Source organism: Pseudorca crassidens, chromosome 9, assembly GCF_039906515.1.
Source record: "Pseudorca crassidens isolate mPseCra1 chromosome 9, mPseCra1.hap1, whole genome shotgun sequence".
Taxonomy (NCBI): domain Eukaryota; kingdom Metazoa; phylum Chordata; class Mammalia; order Artiodactyla; family Delphinidae; genus Pseudorca; species Pseudorca crassidens.
In genome coordinates this window covers 89,189,779-89,215,358 of record NC_090304.1, presented here as the reverse complement: position 1 = coordinate 89,215,358, position 25,580 = coordinate 89,189,779, and the positions used below count along the sequence as shown (strand labels likewise).

The 25,580-nt window shown below is 44.9% G+C and overlaps 1 protein-coding gene across 3 annotated transcripts; it reads right to left on the bottom strand.

The window, feature by feature from the left end:
- Nucleotides 1-433: 433 nt before the first annotated feature.
- Nucleotides 434-22,479, bottom strand: LAYN (layilin). 3 transcript variants are annotated; one of them, XM_067750976.1, is made up of 7 exons: nt 22,235-22,476; nt 18,989-19,286; nt 11,190-11,347; nt 6,147-6,179; nt 5,442-5,525; nt 3,090-3,189; nt 434-1,304 (listed from the first exon to the last, which is right to left on the bottom strand). In XM_067750976.1, exons 1-7 carry the CDS (start codon nt 22,317-22,319, stop codon nt 941-943), a joined length of 1,122 nt encoding a protein of 373 aa, XP_067607077.1. In that variant the 5' UTR covers nt 22,320-22,476; the 3' UTR covers nt 434-940. The 3 variants fall into 3 exon arrangements, with proteins under 3 accessions (XP_067607077.1, XP_067607078.1, XP_067607079.1); XM_067750977.1 differs by lacking the exon at nt 6,147-6,179 and having other exon boundaries at nt 22,235-22,479; XM_067750978.1 differs by lacking the exons at nt 11,190-11,347; nt 22,235-22,476 and adding an exon at nt 21,579-21,734.
- Between the last annotated feature and the right edge of the window lie 3,101 nt (nt 22,480-25,580).

Here is a 25,580-nt window from a genome sequence, read left to right as displayed (position 1 = left end):
CTATTCAAAAACAAGACATACGAGGAATGGTTAAAATACTAAGATTATTAAGCTGATAGAGGGATGTTGTTGGTGATTTAAATAATGACCTTCAGAACTTCGTCTGGTAAATGACTGATGTTAGGTGACTTTTCTCTGCATTTGAGTCCAAAAGTTTTTGAAATAGTCAGATCCCGAAAACAAAAAGGTAAAATAATTAGCATTATTACTAATGCTATGTTGATGCTGCAGTAAAACAAACACACAAACAGAACAACGTGCGGTAACAGGGCTGGGAACACAAATAAGCCGAGAAGCCTAGATTCAAACTTCATTTTCAGTTTCTAAAGTGTTTCCAAGTCAGATATTTCCAAGTTTGGATGTCAGGAAAAAGAAAAAACGGTCCCCAGAGGCCACATGCAGAAGAAGGGCTGTAGACACAGACTGACTAACATTCTGTTTCCTGCTTTTTATTTGATTTGATTCTTTGAAAAAAATAGATATAAGAATTGCTGTTGCGCAGCCCAGCTCGAGGCTGGCATAGGCGGGCTTTGAAAAGATTCTGTACTTTCTGTCTCTTTGTGATGATGTTTGCTGCTGTACAGAGCAAGAGAAACAGAACCTAGAGGCTGGTTTCCCAAGCTCCACAGCAACTACCCCACCCCCACCCCACCCGCCAGTGAAAGCACTGTCCCTTGAAAGTCAGTTGTAACAATCAGTTGTTTATTTTCTATTATGTGCCAGACGCTGGACAAGGTGCTTTCTCAGAAGTTCCAGCCAGGTGAGGGACTGGGATAAGGGATATAGCCCAAACTGTGGCTCCAACAGGGGATCTCATGCTCACCCCCAGGACCTGATCTGAGCACTTTCACAGACCTTCTGAGTGTTTTCCTTATAGAAAATAGACTTTTGCTTCTCTCTTCTTTCCCATTCTTGTCAGTTCAGGGTTCGTTTGTGCATCCTAATAACCATATATTTCATTTTCCACCCACTCGGCCTCCTTGCTCCTTCCCACTCGGTCTGGGGAGAACTCATAAACGTCGTTGGTCACGAAGCCACTCTCCATGCTCACCAGCGTCACGAACCCGCTTTCGGATGGGTTCATGGCCACGTTGTCATAGTCACAGTACACAGTGTCGGGAGTGGCCTCTCGCGAGCGCGCTCGGAATGAGATGTTCTTCAGGTCCGGCCGGGTCTCGGCTAGATCAGCTTCGCTCTGCTTTCGTATGACATTGTAAACCTCTAGGTCCGGGCTGTTCCCCGGCTGAGGAGCGGGCCAGGTGGGGCGCTGCTCCTTCGTGCTGGGGCCTGGCTGCCCCCGTTTCCTAGGAGTAAAGAGAACCAGGGCTCAGTGGACAAGGGGACTGAGAACATCCCGGTGCCCCTGTGCAGGCAGGAGGGGGTCATTCTGGGCAGTCACTACACTGCACTTCTCACCTGCCTCAACCTACAGGTCAAGGTTTCGGGTGGGGTGGGAATAAAGGAGGAAAGTGTTGTTATGTATCTCTCACTCACTGCTGCCAGAGCACAGAACAGAGGTGATGACTCTGGGATCCCCAGAGCCTCCAGAGGGTCCATGGATAGAATTGCATGGGGGAAAATATCACATTTAAAAAAATCCATCTCTAAGTGAAATTGAGCTTGTCCTTCAGTTTTGAATGTGGGCAGTTAACCTGAGTCGTAATAGCTTTTTTTGTTTTTGTTTCTGTTTTTTTCTTTTTGGCTGCACCACTCGGCTTGTGGGATCTTAGCTCCCCTCGGCAGTGAAAGCACGGAGTCCTAACCACTGGGCCATCAGGGAATTCCCACTAGTAATGTCTTGACTTGTTCACCAACGGAAATCATAGATATTTTCATATCACATCACAGTTATGACTTAAGATGTCTTAAAATATTTTATGCTCATCGCTACTTCAGTATTATGATACTTATACTCACCACTAAATAAAGAAGCATTAATAAAGGAGCACGTGTATTACCGTTTCACATTAGTTGTTGGAGATATTTTGCTAAACTATATAACATCATTATTCCTTCCCTTGTAATCCAGTGTGATTTATTTTATGCATTTAAAAATATTGTTCTGGGAAGTGATCCGTAGGCTTCACCAGACTGCTACAGGGGTCTGTGGCACAAAAATGGTTAAAACCCCGAGACAGACTCCAGCTTCAAAGCCACAATCCCACATTGTGGTGAGGTGCTAAATAGATAGGTAAGGGAGGGAAATCAAGACCCAACCACAGAGTAAGCAGTTAGAAAATATATTTGCAAGTTTTTGAACTGAACTCTATTTTTAGGTTAAAAGGAATTAACTAATGAAAATGATTATAGGAAGAGATAACAGTTTTGAGTGCTTACTATATACTCATTCTGCATATATTAACTGCTTTAATTCTTCTAATAATCCTATAAGGAAGTTATTATTAAATGAAGCAGGATCTTCATTGGAATCTTACTAGTTTATCTCAAATTGGTCATCAAAGGGAGTCAAGTCTTAAACTGCACCTTTGCTTTCCTTCTTCTATGTAGACCATGATGATGGGGAATAAAAAGGTAGCTGAGAAGACCTCTGGTTACCTCAACAATGGTGGCACATGATCCACTAACAGAGGTGCTTTAGGCTACTTAGTGCAGCTATTTTGTAGCAATCTACACTTGTGAATTCAATTAAAAGTCAATTAAAAGGATTTGGCTATTTCATTTTGAATTAAGTGGTTTAGTTTCAGTGGTTTGCCAGGCTTTGGAACAGTTGTTTTCAAAGGGCTCACTATTCATTCCTTCACTCACCCAACAAGCATTCCTGGAGTGAGCGCATACATGCATGAGAGCACTTTGCTGAGTGATGTGTGGATGCACAGATGAATAACACAGTCTCACCCCTCAAGTCGTTTAAAATCTTCCACACACACAAAAATTAAAGAATGTAAGATCACTCTCTTAATCATAGCTAAGCACAATGCTTAGTACTTCTGAGTGCCTTGAGCCCATCAGAAAATTTACTCTCAAATCTGTAGAAGTGATTGTCTTGGAGCTGCCGTGGCTGTTAATGAAGTCCAAATCTTGAAGAGTTCAGAAAACACAAAGGTTTACATGATGAAGGTTTTACTTGCCTCCTTCTACAGATCCAAACCCAACATACACCTGTGGTGACCACAAAGAAGAGAAGGGGGACGCTGGGGATTAGGATGTAGGCAAGATTCAAGGCAGCTTCTGAAAAGAAAAGCACACTTTATCAGCACTGGTGGTGTTTCTGTGTGCTTCAAAACAGACTTAAAAAAGCATAATCAACACAGAGCATTCCAAGGAGCGCATTCTGGAAGGAAACAGATATGGTTACCCAGACAGCAAAGTCTTCCAGTTTCAATAAATGAGGCTTTTCTACCTGTCCTATTATCTGAAGTAACAGAGAGAAAAGAAGTTTACATTTTTGGGTTTCTTGCAAATATAAGATGGGCAGTTTTGTTAATTAAGAATTTTTTTCAGACGAAAGAGGTTATCTCTTTTCTCATTCTTCCTCTTTGTTAACAAAGATGAGGCTGCTTGGGGGTGCTGGTGTCTTTGACTCTAAGGACAGAAACAGTAGTTTCCAAGGTGGGATCGGGGAGAGGGAGGAAAAAAGAAACAAGCCAGAAGTCTCGGTGTTATTGCCAGGAATGAGAAGGTCATGTGTAACACATGAATCAGACTGTAGAGCCTTACTGACGTTTCTGACCGCTAACTGGATCCAGCTGGGCCCATGAGCAGCGACTGCGGAGGGCACTTAGAGATCTACCATCCTTACCTTTCCTAAGACTTAAGTCTTAGAACCAGAGAATTTTCCCTCAAGGGGCTTTGGGAGGAATCAATGATTGGGGACTGATCCCTTTCCTACTCCTACTGGTTAAGATTCTCAACCATCCAGAGGCCGTGGCTTTGTTTTTCTGTGAGGCTACAAACCTGACAACCACCAAAAAAACCCTCCAAACAAAACCTACTTTAAATACCACCGTAGTAACAATGAGTAATAAAAATGCCACCCACTGCTGCACAGCACTTTGGATTTTTTAAAAAGCATTTTCACACATTACATCTGTTGTATAATAAAGAATTTGACTGGGCTTTGTCCCTGGTACCTGGGCGGGAGGCTCTAAATCTTTGGAATTTCTCGGAAATAGGAGTAACTTCCTTATTCATGAGCCCTTCAGACCAGATCAGAGTTTATACTGACAGAGATGTCTCAGGATGGGGGCTGTTGGGGCCTAGGGGGTGAGTTCAATTACACGGCCAACGATCAAATCAACTGTGCTACGTAATGAGACCTTAAGAAAATCTCTGCACGCCAAAGCGCGGTGGAGCCTTCCGGCTGGTGAACACGTTGATTTGCCAGGAAGGTGATTACCCATCCTGGTTCCACAGGGAGAGGACACAGAGAGTCCCCATTCGAGACCCTCCCAGACCTTACTGTATGTGTTTCACCTGGCTGCTTCTGATTTGTAACCTTTATAATAAAACATAGTCATAGGTATGGTGTTTTCCTGAGTTCTGTAAGTTGTTCTAGTGAATTATTGAACGCGATGGGGCACTCCCTGGAATTGTAGCCAGTTGATTAGAAGTGTGGGTGGACTGGGGACCCCTGAACTTGTGGCTGATATCTGAAGTGAGGGCAGTCTTGATGGGGACTGAGCCCTTAACCTGTAGGGTCTGTGGTAACATGGGGTGGCTAGTGTCACAACTGAATTGCAGTACTGCACTATCCTGTTTCATTTTATGGACACAGAAATGCTCTCAGGTAGGTGAGAAAAATGTTATTACTTCTATTATGCAAATAACTAAACTGAAAAATTAAGTGTTTTTTAAAAATTTGCCCAGTGACAAAACTCAGATCTTTCTTTTTTGTCTTAATTGAAATATAGTTGACATATAATATTATGTTAGTTTCAGATGTATTCTATACTGATTTGACATTTGCATACATTATGAAATGATCACCATGATAAGTCTAGTAACCAGCCCTGATCTCCCTCTTGAAACTCGAGGTGAGAGTTGAGGTTAGCACTCCAATTAGCACTCCAATTTATCACTCCATTTTCTTTTATCTTTTATGTCCATTTCCTCTGTTTGTCTCGTAAAGAAATATTAATCATGGCCTGGGTCTTTCTGCTCTTATTTCTCTACATCCATTCTCTAGTTCCCCTCCCCCCAAACAACTTCTGGGAGGTTCTCAAGCCTCATCTGTCTTCATGCAGATCTTTTTTTACCTCCTGTCTTGTCTAATCGCCCCAATTGTCTTAGGATAGCTCCATTTGTGTATTTCACTGACAAAATCTAACATATAATGCAGTTTTTACAAAGTCATAAGTGCTCTGTCTGGTTCTATTTTTAAGTTGCTGTGGGAAAGAACCAAGTAGGGTATATAATCATGGGGAATTCGTGATCAGGAGAGTCCTATTATCTATTTTTCTCTGGGAGAGTTCTGTACATACCTTTGCTTTCTTTCAGTGTTTCTGTGGCATCTTCTTTCTCTGTGTCTTCTGGAAGTATGGGCATTGCTGTCTCTGTTCCTTCACCTGGAGAGAGACACATGGACTTGAGAACCTGGAGAAAGGCATCAAAATCCAGATATTCTCTGAGGTCCTACCAGCTTCAGGGTGGGATGCCAAAAAGCACCAGCATTGTGACCAGTGCCATTTATAAACCCAGGGAAGTAAAAGAATTGAATTTGCTGACCTAGAGTTTACTTGTCTTTATCTTTCTGGTGAGACTTGCTGCGAAGAATCATGTACGGACACAACCAGCAGGCAGCTGACATCAAGGCCCATAACGTACTGAAGTGCCAAGGGGAAGGGCCAACAACTCACTTCTAGGACCATAAATTATCAGTTTGACTTGCTTCTTGGATCATTAGACTGGATTATTCCTTTCATATTGTCAGTAATGACAAGTAACATCCCAAACTGAATTTGCAACTATTACTTTTCAGATATTTGAGAGAAAGACAACGCTAGTGAGATTAATGAACTACTGGCCATGTCCAGTGTGGCATATACCTGTCCAAAGGGTCAGGGTTAACACCAGTGGTCTTTCTGCTGAATAATCTGGTTTAAAGAACACGTGGTTCTAAACCTGTGAAAAGCTTCGAAAGCTGTGAAACAGTCCAAATTAACTCAAATCTCAATTGACAGTCTTACCTCCAGGCCTTGTAGAAGGAGCTGTTGGTTTCTCTATAGCAGAAAGAAACAAGAATGAGAGCAATAAGTAAATTTCCATGCCATCTGAATGAAGATGGCCAGAGCATGGCATCCATTTATTTGTTCATTCAGTTGTCCAATAAATTTCATTTAGTATTATCAGACACTAGAAACCAGGTTAGTAAGTCCAAAGAATCTCTTCTGCACAAAGACTAGCCTTTCCCCAGTTTTACTTGGGCACTTTTTCTTTTTTAAAAAGTAAACTTTTTAGTTTTAAAACTAAGAGTTTTAAATATGAGAATTTCCAAATATACGCAAAAGTGGAAAGATCAGTATAATGAACCCCTATGTACCATCACGCAGCTTTAACTCTTAGGAACATATGGCTAGTCTGGTTTCAACAATAATCCCCACTCCTCCCCGGCTACACCCAGGCCTGCGCTGTTGTAAAGCAATCCAAGACACTTGATCAATTCCTATTGGGGATATTTTAGAGCAACAAGTACTGATCTCCAAGCAGTGGAAGTGGCCCGGGACCAAGGAGACCATGGCCAGCCCCAAGGCAGAGCCTGGTGATCTAGAACACGGGTCATTTAAAATATTTCTAAGAGCCTCAGGAGAGTCGGGCTGCACAGACCACCTACATCAATGTTTTTTACTTTTGGCTGAAAGTGTGTCAGCCTTTTGTACTGGCGGTGACTCTACACTGATCAGATGCTCTGGGTTCAGAGCGTCAGGGTCCATAAGGTCAAAATTTTAGAATTCACAGTCCTAAGGCCAGGATGTCAAAGCTATTCTGAAGTTTTATTCAGAAAGGAAACTTTTAATCGTGTGTGTGTGTACAGATGATGCAAATCCATTCATTTATTAAAAATGTCTGCTATATGATAGAAACAGCATCATGCTCTAAATGTTTTATTAAAAACAAACACAATTTATCCTGATAAGAGCCTGATGAGGTGAGTGCGGTTCTGAATTTGCACGCAAGGAGACTCAGGTACAGGGAGATTAAACACCTTGCTCAAATCTCACAGCTAATAAGTAACTGAACTGGGATTTTAATTTAAAAAATTCAAATGAAAAATTAAAATCACAAGGAGACAAACTCTGTGCTAGGTATTAGAGATACAATAGCAAGTGAAAAGTAGTCCCAGCCCTCTAAGGAACTTATATTATACAGGATGGGGAAGTACAGGAGAATATTAACACGTTAATTTTGTGATATATTGCAATACATCATATATTCAAAGACATTACACGATGTAGTCATTTTCTTGTCCCTCCATAGTTCAATCCACTGGGCAAAACTGCAGTGAACATGGCAAATTAACGCAGCACTTCCATCGATTGCTGCAATGGTCTGTGACACATGGCCTCAGATGATTTGTCTCTGATTTCCACTGAATGCATCTATGCCTTTAGCACACCCCAGGTGGAAGCAAGTGATCAGATCTGGCTAGCATACCACCTACTCTATGTGGTCATGTTGTCAAATCTAGTTTTAGATGCTATCTTTCAACCTGTCCCTTGCCCTCTGGTATAGTGGGATGTTGTGCCATCCTGTTGCAACCATACTGGGTGACCTTCCCCTAGCCCATCAAGCGCAGGGATTAACTGGTCAAACATGTATATTTCCAGACCTCATGCCAAACATATAGTGAAGGGGACAAACTTGTAAACAGGCAGTTAAAGTACTGTGTGTATTATGATCCTCATGGGAGGAACACTTAACCTAGTTTTGAGGGGCCCTGGATGCTTCCCAGAGGAAGTGATTTTTTAAAACTTCTTATTTGGAAATAATTTCAGATTTATGGAAATTTGCAAGACTAGTACAAAGAATTCCCATGTATCCTTCACCAAAATGTTACCATTTTATCACGTTTCATTTATATGATTATTCTCTCTCTCTTTATATATATCCTATATATTTATATCTACAAGTCTATATCCAAATCTGTACACACACACACACATACACATATATATTCACATACAGACGCATCCATAACTTTTTTCCTGAGAATAAGTTGCAGTCATAGTTACCCTTTACTCCCTAAATACTTCAGTGTGTATTTAAGATGGGAGAGGGGCAATACTCCAACATAACCATAGTACAATTATCAAAACCAAGAAATCAACATTGATATATATATTAACCAATCGACAGATCTTATTCAAATTCTGCAGATTGTCCTAATAACGCCCCTTATAGAAAATCACCATTGTCATCATCATCATTATCATCAAGGATCACCTACTGCACTTGGTTGTGACGAGAGAAGGTGATGTTGAACCTGAACCTGAAGGCTGAGAATGAGCTGACCAGGAAAGAGGGAAGGGTGTTCCAAGCACTGGAAACAGCAGTTAAGAGCTCTTGGGGAACTTCACAGGGGGCAGAGGGGAATGGGATCGGGGAGGAATAAGAGTGGTAAGAACTGGGGCTGGAGACAGGCAAGGGTCTGATCAAGCCAATTTTTTATGGCGTGCTGAGGTGTGTGAACTTATCCTGAGGAGGGGGGCCACGTAAAGGCAATGTGTTAGTCTTTCTCTGTGTGCCCACTTCTCTCTGCTGGATCTATTCTTGGTCCTTCTCTGTGTCCTGGAGGCTGAACTCTATGGACTGTGTCTTGAGGCTCCCTTGTCCTTTTGCTCTTTTTTGGCTGCGTTGGGTCTTCGCTGCTGCACGTGGGCTTTCTCTAGTTGCAGAGAGGGGGAGAGCGGGGGCTAATCTTCATTGCAATGCGTGGGCTTCTCACTGCAGTGGCTTCTCTTGTTGTGGAGTATGGGCTCTAGGTATGCAGGCTTCAGTAGTTGCAGCACGCAGGCTCAGTAGTTGCGGCGTGCGGGCTTAGTTGCTCCACAGCATGTGGGATCATCCTGGACCAGGAAAGACCTTCCTGGACCTTCTCAAACCCATGTCCCCTGCATTGGCAGGTGGATTCTTAACCACTGCTCCACCAGGGAAGTCCTGTCCTTTGGTTCTTGATTGGACTTAACCAGTAGGAGGCAGAAGCAGGAGATTAGAGAGTAGGAGAAGAGAGGGGTCCTGGCAGTTATCCCCCAGGCCCCCTTCGCACGTCACTGTGGTTTGACAGTAGCTGCGTTCTCTGGTTACAGCTCCTATTGGGCGGCTCCTCTTCCATGACTCCAAGCTTTCTCTGGAGTCCCTCCCCTTTGCTCCTTGAAACCTGGGGGTAGTAACAACTTCCCATTGTAGCTAATTCCTGGGCACTTCACCATCTCATGCTCTGTGCCCACACCTTGGCAAACATCATTTTATTATACTCTTCTCATTAAACCCTTTGAGTGTGCCACCTTTTTCCTGCCAGGACTCAGTCTAAATCAGGCAGTAGCAAAATTAATAAGCATTATGATTAAAAACAAAACCTAACTAGGTTCAAAGTACAAAAATAAAAGGCTATGAAAACAAATGTCAAAATCTCACATTTCAGAAAATATTTAAGAAGTACAACATTTTAAATCACGGAGATAATAGGATATGAGGAACAAAAGTGATGGGCAGCCAGTTTGTAACAAGCGCCTTGCTTTAATTGCTCTAAAAATGTGCCCTGCTAAGCCAGCCTCAGTCCTTGCAACCTCCCTGCCTGAGACAACTCTGTATGGTGGGGAAGGCCAGGTCTTTGGAGAGAATTCATCTGAAGGGGTGAAGAGGGAGGAAAAACAACTTCAGCAGCAAAAGCACAGCCAAATTCAGACAATTTAAAAATGACAGGATTGTTTAGTCCCTCAATAGATGTAACTAACAAGTCATTCTACTTCTGTCAGGAAAGGATGCAGAATTGGGGTCAAGCAGTTGGCTTCAGGGAGGTGAGAAACTTCCATAACAGATCAAAAATCACTTCACGTTTAGATCAAAGTCCAACATAATGGAGGAGTTTGGGAAACCTCAGCACAGTGAGACTACAGGCTTGTAGCCAATTCAAAACCCTTCACAGATTTAGAAGCAAACGTCAGTTAAATTTGCAAGGCATGTATTTAGAGGGTGCCCTACGGAGCAGGATGATGCCCTGCTCATCAAAGTGACTTCTATCTGCCCAGTGTCAGTAAAATTGGTGTATTTTATCATCTACCTCCTCTGGTCATTATTCTGTTTCCCTAAAGCCCAGAAAATAATGTCACGTGGCTGGTAGAAGACTTGCAGGAACAATGGCCAGCTTCCTTTCATATTTCTTCTTTACAGTAAGTCCACTACATACGAACGAGTTCCGTTCGGAGAGCACATTTGTAAGTCCAACGACGTTAGCCTAGGTATCCAACTAACACAATCGGCTATATAGCACTGTACTGTAATAGGCTTATAATACTTTTCGGACAAATAATACATAAAAAACAAACAGAAAACATAAAGAAAACATTTTAAATCTTACAGTACAGTACATTTTAAATCTTATGGTAAAGTACAGTACCAGCTGCATCGCCACTGCTTTTACACTTGCTTCAGGACATCCTGGGCTTGAAATAAAGATACTGTACTACTATACTCTATACAGTACTGTACAGTAAAGTACACAAAAGCACAACCACTTGTAGAGGATGTGCGTATGTGACAACGTACGCCAGACACGTGAACTAACTTACGGGACTGGACATGCAAACGTAGGTTCGCATCTTTGAAAGTTCACAACTTGAAGAAGGTTCGTATGTAGGGACTTACTGTATTCCAAGGTCTTACAGCATACAATCTCATATCTCGAAGGAATAAGAATTATAATTGTCCACTTGGAGGGCTTTTTGTTTCTTGAAGTTCTCATAATTCTTGCCTTATCATACATAAATTAGACCCTTTCATTTCTTCATCCTTTCTCTTAGCATCTAATACCCCTCTCCTGTGCTAGAATTATTCCTCAGTGAGGAAGTGTCACTACATCTCCCTTCACAAGAACTCCCAATGTTTAACACTGCTGGCATTTGCAACAAGCTTTCGCAGAGACCACGTGACAAATTCCTGGAACCAGCAGCTGCTTATGAAATGAGAGAGGAGGTTGAGAATTCAGCCATATAACTTGAGAGAGGATTCATTACCAGCGGAATATTTGCAGATGAAATTGTTCTTCATGGTGCATCGGTCGTCGTTCCACTGGAACATGTAGGGGCCCCCGATTCCGGCGGGTGCTGATGGCTGATGGTACATGACCACGCAGACCTCGCTGCCGCATGAAGGCTCATCCACATACCAGTTCCTGTAGGAAAGGGGTCAACAGTGGAGGCAACTGGAGAAGGATACCACAAGACTTCAAAGCCTTTGTTTTCCTATCAAGTTCCACTAAGCCAGGAACTTAAGAGACAGGGAGGAACTGAAGTGCTTCCAGTAAGTAGAACCACGCTTTCTAATAGGGACATCACAATCAATCATCTGACATTTGCCTTTGCAGGGAGGGATATATTACCATATAATGTCTGCAAAGGAATTATGAGAAAAAGCAGCCAGCAGGGCAAGTCTGGATGATCTTATTTCTTTTTTGCTTTCGGCTCACTGGGTTTTGTTTCTCTTTTTTTTAGAAATCAGATGCATTGAGAGAGGCATGGCTTATCTCATCCAGAGCTTGCCTTGCTTCCATCTCCCCATGCTTTTCAACAGCCATAGCTGCCTTCCTAGCTCTGAGGAGTGGATAGAAAATTCAAGCATCTGAGCGAGACTTTCCGACATGTAGAGGCTTCAAAGCAAGAGATGGGGTGGGGGCAAAAGCGGGAGGCCCAAGTAGTCTTCTTCAGGTTTTAAGTTGTTTCTACTTCATCAGGCCGATGAGCCCTTCTGTCAGCCTCTGCCGCCTGATTTCTTGTCTCTGTTTCCCTAGCTCCTGGACAGGGTGCACTAGCAGCCCCAATGGTACTTGAAATTAAATGATGCTGCCACCCAGTTGGATATGTGGGCGCCAGATTAAAGCCTTAGATTCCATAGATAGTTTAAATGCTGCGAGCACCCACCTCGTGTGCTGACTCAGGGCTGGGCTTTGTAGTTCGCCTGTTACTCACCTAAGCAGTTTCCTTCCGGGGCCCAGATCTCCCCTGATGCTCAGGCTATTGAGATGAGCCCTGCTGCCCTGCCTAGCTCTTGTCAGAGCCTCTCCTTAGGAGACAGCTAAGAGACAGCTCTCTGTGTAGCACCCTCATATGGCTTTGCTTGAGTCTTGTGCTGCAGTTCACCAAAAGGAAAATCCTCTGCTGAATCCACTGGGTTGAATTCGCCTGGATGGTAGCTGAGCTTGCAAGTCTGCTTGGACACTGTCTGGAGAGCTGGAGATCCTGACTGGGGCTGGGCTCTGCACCTCATTAGTCACCTCCAGGCAATTTTCCAACCCTGTTGGTAGACCTCCTGCTTGTCTGTTCTCCTCTCCACTGGCCCTATGGCTTTATGTTATTTTATTTCACAGGTGATGGAATGGTTGGAATATTATGCCTGGCATCTAGTTACTGGACTTGAGCCAGGTTTCAGGCTTGGAACTCACTGCTAGAAGGAGGAAGACCCTGTAACACCACAGTAGGTGCACATGGTAATTTCCTCTATTCTCCCAAAGGGACCTATGGCCATTTACTCAAGTAACCATATGCTGGAGAAAGAGGAATACCCAAATATTACAAAGACTGCTGGACACAGAGTGCAAGTCAACACTGATACCCAAAGACTTGAAGTGTCATTAAAACTACCCTTTTGAGTGGGAGCATATTGAGGCTAAGTAGTAAATGGAGTTCTGGCCCAGGACTGAAATGGGAGATAGATGGGCCCCTGGGCCGGACAGCTGGTGTTTGTCAAGTGGAATAAAATTGAAGCTTTGTTCTCACCCAGACACTCCAAGGACAAGGCTAGTGGCAGAAGCTGAGCTCTGCAGGAATAAAGAGATAAGATGACCATTCCTGAGGTCAAGGAAAACTTCTTTGTCTGCACATGCACAGAAAGGCTCCTTGAGGGTCAAAAAGGGAGGGGGCGCCACCCCATAATAAGTGTGGACATATCCCCACAGGCCTCTGTGGTGGAATCCATCTTAGCAAAAAGTCGCACATGCATATAAGGGAGGGTCCTAGGACTGGTCAAGTGTGAAAGAAGCAGAGAATTGGCCAAAGGTAAACAAAGACCCAGAAGGACTATCCTATATAAGGGATTTAAATCACCTCTTTACCGCGCTCCTCATTAGAGAGCATGCCCGAACCCTTTCTCTCTAGGTGTGTATTTCTGCCTTGCTTCTGTCTTAAATAAACGAACTGCTTCTCTGTGTGCTCTCCCACATGTTATGCTGTGTCTCTAATAATAAACTTTGTACCTGCTTTTATAGTTTTTGCCTCCTTGAGAAACACATTTTCCAGTGGGGGTAACAGCTAGGGGAACTTTGCTTCTAGCCTCTAGCCCCTGGTGGACTAGTGGCTAGGATTCCTGGTTTTCATCCAGGCTGCCCAGGTTCAATTCCTGGGCAGGGAACTAAGATCTCTCTTCAGGACCACTCACTGCTGTCTCTCTGAGATCAGGACCAGCTCACAGTGGACCCATCCAGTGGTCATTCCCCAGTCCTAAAATATATGAATTGAAAACTTATGGGGTAAGAGCTATAATAGTGGAGAAGGTCAAGTGGAAGCCTCTGAAACTGCATTCTTCCCTATTCTCTCCAAGATAGTAAATAGAAAACAATATCTTATCCAGGCGAAGATGACAGAAAGTAGTGCCACTCCTAGAGACCTAGAGGATGCAAGGATGGTATTCCCTGTCATATCTCTATATAATTCACTAGTCTGGCTCCTGCAAAAACCGGGCAGATCCTGAAGGATGACACTGGAGTAGCACAAATTCAACCAACTAGAAGTCTCAATTGTACCTACTATGCCATTTGTGGTATCTTTGCTAGAGCTGCTTAACACGTCCTTGGGTACCTAATATGCAGATTTGGTGAGTACATTCTTTTTCACCTGTATCAGAAAGAGAATCAGAAAACAGTCTGCATTTATTTGGAATGGACATCAGTATACCTTTATGGTCTTTCCTCAGGACTATACTAATTTTCCTACCCTCGGTCATAATATGATGTGAAAAGAGACTGCCTGGATATCTTGCAAAAAATCACACTGGTCCACCATGTTGCTGACATCACGCTAACTGAACCAGATGAGCAAGGACTGGAGGCCTTAGTAAGACTCAAGTGCTCCAAGGGTTGGAGGTAAACGTTTGAAGATTCAGGGGCCTGTTACTTCATGAAACTGGGTAGGTGTCTAGTGATATAGAGAATGTCAGAACACCCCTTTCAAATTAAAGGTCAAATTACTTCATCTCACAATAATTTGAAGTGTCTTGCAATAATTTTAAGAAGGAAGCATAGCCTGGGGAAGGTCTCTTTGGGTTCTAGAGGTGGCATATTTCACACCTGGGAATACTGCTCTGGCCTATATACCAGTTGACATGAAAGACAGGTGTCTCTGAGTGCGGTCCAGAGCAGAAAAGGATTCTGAAGCAGTTCTAGGCTGTGATGGAAGCAGACTTCCCACTTGGGCCATACGATCCATCAGACCCTATTATTAGAGGTATCAGTGGTGAGAAAAATAATGCCATATAGAATCTGTACAAGCTCCAATGAGAGAATCACAATGCAAACTCTTAAGATTCTACAGCAAGGCCATATCATCTATAGATGAGAAAAAAATCACCTTTTGCAAAGCAACTCCTGGCTTGATACTAGGCAAGGAGCACCAAGAGAACATGCAATCCACTTGCTCAATGTAAGAGAGACACTGTCAGACGTACCTAGTCAAAAGATTAGGCAGGCCTGGAATCAATTCATTACAAGTTGGAAGAGGTATATTTAGGACCAGATGGCACTGTATGAACAAGTAGAGCAGACTGCCATGACATCTACCACTGTTGTACCAGAGCCTGTCCCTCAGCTTACACCTATAGCTGCATAGAGGAATCCCTTATGACTAGCTGATAAAGGCAGCCTAAGCTTGGTTCATGGATAGGTCAGCCAAGCATGGGGGTACAACTCCAAATGGGCAGCAGCTGTACTACAGTCCCACTCAGAGGTGGTTCTGAAAGATCAAGTGTTAAGGAAACATCCTCCCAATGGCCAGAGCTTAGCTGATATATCTAGTTAACCACTTAGTATAGAAAGAGAAGTTATTAGAGATTAGACTATATAAAAACTCAGGGGTAAAGGCAAAGAGCTTAGCCAGTTGATTAGAAGTCTAAAAGGATAAAGAGTGGAAGACTGCGGACAAGGAGCTCTTGGATAGAGTGATGTGAATAGACATATGGGAGTAGGGGTAAAGTATGAAAATCTATCATATGTTAAAGCCCACCAAAAAGCCTCTAGCATGGAAGAGGCACTAAACAACCAGGGAGACAAAATGACTTAGCCAGTTGATGTCAGCCAGCCTGTTATCAGCTGCCCCAGCTCTGGTATAATAGATACATACTAGGGTAGCCATGGTGGCAGGGATGGAGGCCATGCATGGGCTCAACAGTAGCCGTTCCCACTCACCAAGGCTGATCTAGCTACTGCCCAACAACCAGTCTGCTGGGAACAGAGACAAGCCTAGAACCTGGTAGCAAGTTGACTACATTGGACTCCTTCCATCCTGAAAGGGGCAATGATTCATGTTGATAGGAATAGACATACAATCTGGGTATGGGTTTGCCTTTCTAGCCTCAAGGTCTTAGCACCACTATCCAAATGCTTACATAGTCTTTGATCTACCAGCACAGAATTCCAAATAAGATCTCATCAGACCAAAAAACCTAGTTTATAGCAAAGGAGATGTGGGCGTAGGCAGGGGATTTACTAGTCACATCACATATTCACCCATCCTGAAGCTGCCAGTTTGACAGAGTGATGGATGAACTTGTTGAAAACACAGCTGAAGCACTAGCTTAGAGGCAATACTTTGTGAGGATGAGCCAATATCCTCCAAGACACAGTGCACATTTTGAATCACTGACCTTTGTATCATCCTGTGTCATCCAAGAGTATTCTGGGGTCTGGGAGCCAAGGGATGTAGAAGAAAAGTTTGAAGCTAACAGAGGTTGGTTCATGAGGTTAAGGAAAAAAGGCCTCTCTATAACAGAAAAATGCAAGGTGAAGCAGTAAATGCTGATGTAGAAGCTGCAGCAAGTTATCCAGAAGACCTAGCTAAGATAATTCATGAAGGTGGCGAAACTAAACAGCAGATTTTCAGTGTAGACAAAACAGCCTTATAATAGAAGATACCATCTAGGACTTTCGTAGCTAGAGAGGAGAAGTCAATGCTTGGCTTCAAAGAGCGGAATGACTCGTGTTAGAAACTAATGCAGCTGGTGACTTTAAGTTGAAACCAGTTCTCAGTGATCATTCCAAAAATCCTAGGACCCTTAAGAATTATGCTAAATCTACTCTGCCTTTGCTCTATAAATGGAACAACAAAGCCTGGATGGCTGCACAACTGTTTACAATATGATTTACTGAACATTTTAAGCCCACTGTTGAGACTTACTGTCAGAAGAAAAGATTCGTTTCCAAGTATTACTGCTCCTTGACAATGCACCTGGTCACCCAAGAGCTCTGATGGAGATGTACAAGGAGATTAGTGTCGTCTTCATGCCTGGTACCACAACATCCATTCTGCAGCCCGTGGATAAAGAAGTAATTTTGACTTTCAGGTCTTATTCTTTAAGAAATACATTTCGTAAAGCTATAGCTTATGAAAGGAGGAGTAGCCCTGCTTACCTTCACTGGTAGTACTTACTTGGGGAATTTGTGTTTCTTGTCTCTGCAATGCTGAGCTCTGTGGGTTTAGAGGTCCTGGTATATTCTGGGGGAATCCTTCTACCAGAAGATACAGCAAGAGTGTTATTGAACTATGAACAATGGCTGCCACTTGGACATTTGGGGATTCTTGTGTCCAGGAACCAGCAGGCAAGAAGAGGAGTCATTCTCTTTGCAGGACCCTAATCATGAGGCGAAGGTGTCTCGGCTGTTACAAGCAGGGAGAGATATGTTTGACAGCCAGGTTATCTACTTGGGTACCTGTTGGTACTCATGTGCCCCATTTTGATGGTAAGCAGAAAAATGAAATCACTCCAGCATAAGCAATGCAAGTTGACTAGGCCTCACACTCTTCAGGGACGAGGGTCTGGGTCCTGCCACAAGGTAAGAGAGCCATTGAGGCTCCCCGAACAGAGGGTGAGGGGAATCTAGACTGCACAGAGCAGGAGGGGGGTCAATAAATATCAGTCGTGGCGCTGGGACCAGCTGCAGTGGTGGGGAGTGTAGTTCCTCCTAAGCTTCCTTTCTAAAGTTTCTCCCAGGAGAGAGGCCCACGAGAATCTTGGAGGAATGACTCCTGGAACTTAGATGAAGGTGTGGATCTGAATAGCATAATGGGTGAACTTCATGCTGTCTTGAATGGAATAGGTAATAAAGATATATTCTAATCTTCATTCTTTTGATTGAAAATGAGTTTAAATGTTTTCCCCATATGACTGTTTACCAGTTAGATTTTCTATTTTGTGAACTGTTTGCTCAGGTCTTTTGCCCCTTTATCTTTTGGGGTTTTACTGACTTAATATAAACTTTTAGTGCTTTTTGACTTATATTAACTCTTTATTGTAAAAAGATCATAAATGTTAAATTTCTTACAACATTTTTCCAGTCTTATGCCTGCCTTTTAATTTTGATATTTTTTGACTTTCTTCCACGTCACTGCTTTTCTTAGGGAGGGATGATGGCAATGCCATGGTGCTGGGGGGCAGGTGTGTGAAGTGAGTCCAGTGCTGTGGGTTTAGAAGGGCTCTACAAACTGCAGGCTTCCTTAAGTCCCCTCTTGGTCAATCCAGAGAATTAGATCTTGGCTCTAATTTCTTGCCTGTCATCATAATTTCCTGCAGTCTGGGGCCCTTCAGCCCCACAGGCCTTCAATCTCTCACTGGGTCAGCAATCCCACTCCTGGGCATACATCCAGAGAAAACCATAATTCGAAAAGACACATGCACCCCAATGTTCACTGCAGTACTGTTTACAATAGCCAAGACATGGGAGCAACCTAAATGTCCATCAACAGAGGAAGGGATAAAAGATGTGGTACATATATACAATGGAATATTACTCAGCCATAAAAAAGAGCAAAATAATGCCATTTGAAGCAACATGGATGGACCTAGAGATTGTCATACTGAGTGAAGTAAGTCAGACAGAGAAAGACAAATATATGATATCACTTATATGTGGAATCTAAAAAAAGGGTACAAATGAACTTATTTACAAAACAGAAATAGAGTCACAGATGTAGAAAACAAATGTATGGTTACCAGGGTGTAAGGGGGTAGGGGGAGGGATAAGGAGATTGGGATTGACATATCCACACTAGTATATATAAAATAAATAACTGATAAAGACCTACTGTATAGCACAGGGAACTCTACTCAATACTCTGTAATGGCCTATATGGGAAAAGAATCTAAAAAAGAGTGGATATATGTATACGTATAACTGATTCACTTTGCTGTACACCTGAAACTAACACAACATAGTAAATCAACTATACTCCAATAAAAATTAAAAAAAAAAATCTCTCACTGGGGTTCTAGTCCAAAAGGCCGGGCAGCCAGAACGACTGACTTCAAGCATTGTATGCCACTGAAGCTGTGCTTCTGGGCCACCCTCCTGGACAGAGTTCTCTGGGCCTAGGTTAAGGCTGATTTACCACCTTCGCCCCACTGCTTTGGTCAGTGGCCCTGCCAGTACTGCTATCCCTTCAGGGCTCTGCCTGGCTGGGACTTCTCTTCCACACTGACTGGCACTGTGGATCCAGCCTGCCTCTTTTTGCAGCTACATCAAGTGAGTTAGCTGCTGTGAGTTCCACACACTTACCTAAATGTTGCTGTGCTGCCATCGATCCAGGCATAAAGGTCCTGGCAGGCTGTGCCATTGCTTTGTTTCTCTTCACGCCTCCTAAGCCCAATCCAGAAATCACCATCAGAAGCCAAGAGGTTTTCAATGAACTTTTCTATCAGTCTCTGTTCATCTTCAGACTCGATGCTGACTAGCTGGCCCCCATCTCTCCTGCAGGCTGCTCTGGCTTCCTCAAAGTTCAGTCTTCGAGAAGCATCGTGGAAGTAGATGACTTCATAACAAGGCTTCTGTGTTCCTCCCCGGCAGACTGGCTGACCTAGAGAAAAAAAGAAGCCTACCTATTTTAGTGCCCCCAACATATACCAGAGCAGGGACGCTTGGAGGCATCTGAATGAAGCTTCAGGAATTCTGATTACTCATCAGTGGCTTGTTTTAGTGTCATTAAGCTCTCAGAGCAAATTAATACCCCTTCCAGTGTGGAGACACAGTGATTTAGACTCCATGTTTTCTTTGTTCCATTACAGATTATTGAAAAGCAGACATTTAAAATTAATCTTTAAAAGAGAGGTAGATGAAGATTTATGGTTTCACTTAAAGGCAAACAAATAACACTTTCATGCCATTAGGGAGTCGCAGGAGACTAAGTGTGGCTTAAAGTGAGTTATCTCTGTTTGGGGGTTCCTTCAGGTAAGAGAGGCATTCTGAAGTCAGGCGTGGGCTCCTCTACCCTGGAACCCTCTGCGTATGTATCAATAGCAGGACTGAATATTCACCCAGTCTACGGTATAAGCAGAAGATAAAAGCATCAGATCCATGGGGTTTTCTGCTACTGGTCTTGCCTAAAGTCAACAGCTAAAGTTCAGTGAACTCTTACTGTGTGTCATGTACTATGCTAAGGGCTTTTGCATTTACATACATACCTTATCTCATTGAACACTCATAGTAATCCACTGTTGTAGATATTGTTTATGCCCCATTTTACAGATGAGAAAACTGAGGCTCAGAGAAATTAGTCTGGCTAAGGCCACATAAGCTATCCATAGCATGACTTGAGTCAGAACCCAGATCTGATTACAAAGTCACAGCCATAACCACTGAACTCTGCTCCCCACGCCACCACAGGCTCAGGTTGCACTGGGAGCCCATGTAATATGTCTCATCTGACCGACACCCGAAGGGCTGAAGACCATCAAGGACAAACGGATGAGATTCTACAGAGGACGGATAAAAAATCGTTCACCAGTACACACCACCCTGGCTTGTGTCTGGGTGTCTAAAGCCGTGCTGCACCCAAAACATTAGCCTCATCGCTCCTTCGTTAAGTCAGTATGTATTGCATGTACGCTCATGCCTGGCACTGTGCTAGGTGCTGGGAATACAGAAACACTTGCCGCTTCCTAACCCACAGGAACACACAGCATGTTTCTGGATCCAGATGTACAGTGAAAACCAGATTTCAACAAGGGGAATCCCTTGCAATGCAGAGCCAGTCTGTGGGCTGTGGGCGTGAATTACTGCCATAGAGCGAGGAATAAAGGATTTTGGTTTGGGAAACTCTTCCCAGCTCTCATAGAATGTTCTCATTTTCCTAATTTGTTTTGCAACTGTGCACAGAGCCAGATAGCATTAGTTATTCCCCAAATTGTCCAGAATACAGAGCAAAAGGCCACAGGCAGTTAACTGCATTTTCAGTGCTTAAATGGGAACAGAGCACATACAGATAATCTGGAAAGCCCCTGTGAATTCTTATTTTCAGTTTCTTCTTTCATCGCCTTTGTAAAGAAATTTTCAATAAACAAGTTGTAAAAGTTTCGCTTCTTCTCCCTTTCTCTGTCACTTTTCTCCTTTTGCTGAATAGAGAAATTCTAACAGGACTGCTCCATCAGCAAATTAGGAGGCCTCAAAAGTGGGACATTCTCGTTAAGGAGGTGTTCCAGAGAGACTAGGGACCACTGGCCAGAGAAGCTGTGGCTGAGATGCTCCCTGGGGAGAAGGCTGGGTCAGCTCAGCTTTATGAGTCCTTAAAGGTGGCTCCAAATGAGGCAGCAGAGGAAAAACAAATGAGCCCCAGGCACCCCCAAGGTGGAGTTGAATTTACTGGCAGTCCCCACTTTTCCATCGTTGGATTATCAAGGGAAAACATAACACCTTAAACGAGTTTCCTGTATGGCCCAGCCTGGCCACACATCCCAAGTCAGCCAGTGAGTGCCAGAGGGAGCCAGAGCTGGAAGAAGGCCCAGGGTGCATCTGGTCCCCTTGCCTTCAGGAAGTGTTTCTCTCCTCTCATTTGCAGGAAGGGGAAGGGCGGCCACCGAGGACAGAGCCCGTGCAGCCGTCACCCAAACAGCTGAATTCGGTTACCCTCCCATTTTGCCACCCTGCACCCCACCCCATCCTGAAACCAACTTTAGATTCCTTCAATCAGCTTCGGAAGCACCGATAACGGAGCGGAGGTTTTCATTCCCCTCCATCCCTCCTGGCCAATCTGTTGCCTGCGAAGGAAACCTGAGACAGGGGAACGGACATCCCCTCCGCCGCCCCCCACCCCGCACCGCCCCGTCTCGACATGCAGAACAAATGGAAGAGGCAAGGAGCCAGAGCACTGTACCTCCTCTGAGGTCCAAGTCCGAGGCTGCAGTGACACGACAGGAGGAAGGAAGCAGAGAGAGTCATTCCCCTGAGTCAGGCGGGGCTTGCCCCGCGCTAACTAGGCTTCTTTCCCGATCTCTAAGCGCTCTTATTCCAGGCGCTGGATCCTTTCCCCCCAGAAGAGACCAGGAGTAACGGGCTGGGGTTCCCACGGCACAGCCGATCCAGAATCCCTACTGTACGCACCGTCTCCCGGGACAGGAGACCTCCCTGGTGGGCAGGACAAGCCCTGCGTGGGGGTCCCGGGGACTACTGCGCCGCTCTCAGTGGAGCGGACCGAGGGGGCGCCTACCGGGGCAGTTTGCTCACTGCCCCATCTAGCCTACGTCTCTCGGTATTATGGCAGCCCTGGGCGGGGAACGGACTTCGCCCGGTCCAGGACACGCAGGGAACCGGCGCTAGGCTCAGCAGCCGGGCGATTGCCCCTCTAGAAGTAGGGACCGCCGCAGGGCTAAGTCCATTGGTGGGGCGGGGGCGCCACCCCTCCACCCACTCCGCGGAGGGCCAGAGAAGAGGCACCGTAGCCCTAAGGACGGTCAGCCTTAGGTGGGGTGCAGTGGGTGCCGCAGCCCAGCGCCCGGGAACCAGCCCCCGCCCCAGCGCGCGCGCACTCACCGCTTAGCAGGCGACCCGTCGCGACCCGGAGCCCTGCCAGCAGCACTGCCAGCAGCACGGCCTGCAGCGCCGCTCCCGGCTGCATGGCCCGGCTCGGGTGCGCCTTCGGACGCCGGGGCGCTAAGGCGGTGGAGCGGGAAGACCGGCAGCGGCGTGCCCCGCAACTTCAACGGCGGGCGGCAGCAGCATCTCCAGAGGACCGACCCGGCGCCCAGAGGAGGCGGGGAGGGCGCGGAGCCAGTCCGTCGCCCCTCCGCCCTCTGGGACGTCACTGCGGAGAGGGCAGCCCCGCCGGCTGGCCCGCCCCCTCCAGGGCCTCCTCCAGCGCGCTCGGCGCCAGACACCCCGCCCGCCCGAGGGGAGCGAGCAGAGGAGGGGAGCCAGCTCCCCACCCCAATTCGAGCTTCCCATGGAAATGCTGCGTTTGCCCAGGGAGCGGGGACGAGGAAATCCAAGACTGGCTTCTCCGAAATCCGATGAAGACCGCACTGTGGCTGAAAACACGACCGCATCTTGCCTCCACTCCTCAGGGGCACAGCCAGTTTCCCAGCGTCCTAGGCTCCGCAGTTGGGAGAGGCAAACTCTGAGACCTGCCAGGGCTCGGTAGGCCGCTGTCCAGGCACTCAGGGCTACACCTGAGAAAGGAATGGCGGATGAAGAGAACAGATGCTCAGGTAGGCAGGGTGACCACTGGCCCGGCAAATTTTGGGACAGCGTGGATAGCGTCCAGAGGGGCTAAGTTGGAGTTCTGGGTGAGAGGAGAGTGGACTTCCCAGAAGCCAAAGGGTGTTCTTGAGCCCAGCAAGGAAATAATAGTACTTTTTGCAGGGCACATGGGTGTAGGTGATTGTTCAGCCTTGTGGTAGAAAGGAGATGACCCCCTCACTTTTCCCCCAGGAAAGAGTGACCTCATTTCCTTTGGAAAAGCTTTCCTCACCAACCCAGCCCTCAATGTGTGCTCCTTTTTCTAAACTCCTACAATAGTCGTGTTTTACATTTACTTCTTGTTGTAAACAAAATGTTTTCAAATACATTCAAATAATAAAGTGAGCCTCCTGTCCAAAAACTAAAGTACTAAGTGCTGGGAGGTGGATCTGATTTGCCTTTTCCCCTGTACCATGCTCTTGTGAAGCATGGCAGAAGCCCCATCTGGGCCACTGACTTCTGAGTTTTGGTCTCAGATTGAGCCCTTGCAATTTTAGACAAACAGGCCTGATTGAGCACAGGCTGGGGGATCTGTTTCAGTATCAGCTGGTAATACTGGGAAGCTCTGCTACTGCAGAAAGCAGCAGCATTGGCAGGAAGAGGGCTGATGTTTATGGCAAGTTCATTTACAGCCCATCTTTATGTCTGAATTAGAACATTTCACATCCAAAATACATTCTTTTTAGAAATTCCTGATAATCAAAACAACCAAAGGGGAGCTGATATGGTGAATAGAAGCACCTGAGTTGGCATCAGATATTCTGTTTCCAGTCCTGCTTTTCTTCACTTAATGTCTGTGTGGATTTCAGCAAGTTTCTTTGCCTAAATCAGTTAACTCTTGGCAACAATAAAAGTTACCTTAACTTGTGAAGGTTTGATAAGGCAACTAGATATGTAAGTGTGCAGATAGCTGAGCACTTAATGTAAATGGCAAAGGATTTATTTCCAATATTATAACATCTGCTATAACTTGGAGAAGCTGTTACCTTGGCCCAAATAATTAAATTGTGCCCTGAGTTCTCCCTCTGATACCCTGGCCCTTGGTCCAGATAGACTTGGTTAAGATATGCAGTTAACCTAATGCAGATTACAACAGTGACCCCAATTCTTCACCCCACCCTGTAACCACACCCTTTACTGTGTGACTTTAAAATTCTTCTTACTAAAGGGGCAGAGTATACTTCCCCATCCTTTGTCCTTGTGTTTGACTGTGTGACTTGTTTGGCCAACAGAATGAGCCAGAAATTTCTGAGCCTAGACTGGTAATGGCCTCACGTGTTTTTGTTGTTCTCTTGCTTCTCTGCCACTCTCTGAGAGGAACATAGCTCAGATATGCCACTGGTCCAGGTATATCCCGAAGAAGATATGTGGGGCAGAGCTGCCTCTGTCAATCAACGGACGTGTAGCAAGAAGCAGACCTGCCCCTGCAGCCTGAAGCGGAGCTATCTGGCCAAACTTAGATCAGCCAAATCCTCCGTTGACCTACAGATATGTGAGCAATAATAAATGTTTATGATCACTTTGTTATTCAGTACTGTTGCAGCAATACCTGACCATTACACTTGGTAATGCAGAGAGGTGTCACTGGGGGAACACTGGTTGCTGAGAAGGCTCATAATGTAGAATTTTTCTTGGTAAAATTGTCTTGGTCCAGGGTCCAACCCTTAGTTTGACAAGCTCAAACCCAGTCTAAGTGACTAATATATTTACCTGTTGAGAAGTAGAATCATCAGGTAAACCGATGTTTGCCTTGGCCTGTTGAGCACATACTCTCCCTCTGGGCGAAAGAAGATTTCTCAGTGAGCATGGAATCAGAGCAAAGGGAATTAGCTATATGGATTGAAAGTTTAGGCTTTGATAGCCTGCTATGTCCATCTTCACAAGAGAGAGCTATCTGTCTGGCAGTGAAAAACATCACCCTGACAGGGTAACTTTTATTCTTGATAATGCTGAGATGAGATTACTAATTTTGTAACTTTCTAAATTTCCCTTCTCTAAGCCTGATTACCTTCCTTCTGTTCAAAACATTTTTTCTCCAAATAGTGTTGTGGCAGAAACATTTCTTTTAGTGATAGAGTCCTTGAATTCGAACTAGGCAGGTGTCCCTGCATCCACTCCCATTAAAGACTATTTCCCAGCCTCCCTTGCAGGCTGGGATGTCCCTAATGATTTGGTATGTCCCTAATGATTAAGTTCTGACCAGTGGATCACTGGCTCCACTGCTGGCACTGTGAATGGGAGATGCATCGTACTGAGGTTACGTCCAGGACTTGCAGGTGGAGGCCAGGAGTGAAGTGCACGGTGGTCCTAAATAGAGCTGGAGCCCTGGAGCTGCATGTACATCCCTGAGTAGGTCTGCCAGTTGGACAATGCAGAAGGGACAAAGTCTTAACCTTCTCTTTTCCAATATATACCAAAGGGAATGATCTTTGAAAGTGAGGGAGATTGGCACTGGGATTATGTCCATGTGTATAAGACAAAGGAATGTTGAACCTCAAGATCTTTTTTGATCCACCTCCTAGAGTAATGGAAATAAAAACAAAAATAAACAAATGGGACCTAATGAAACTTCAAAGCTTTTGCACAGCAAAGGAAACCATAAACAAGACGAAAAGACAGCCCTCAGAATGGGAGAAAATAT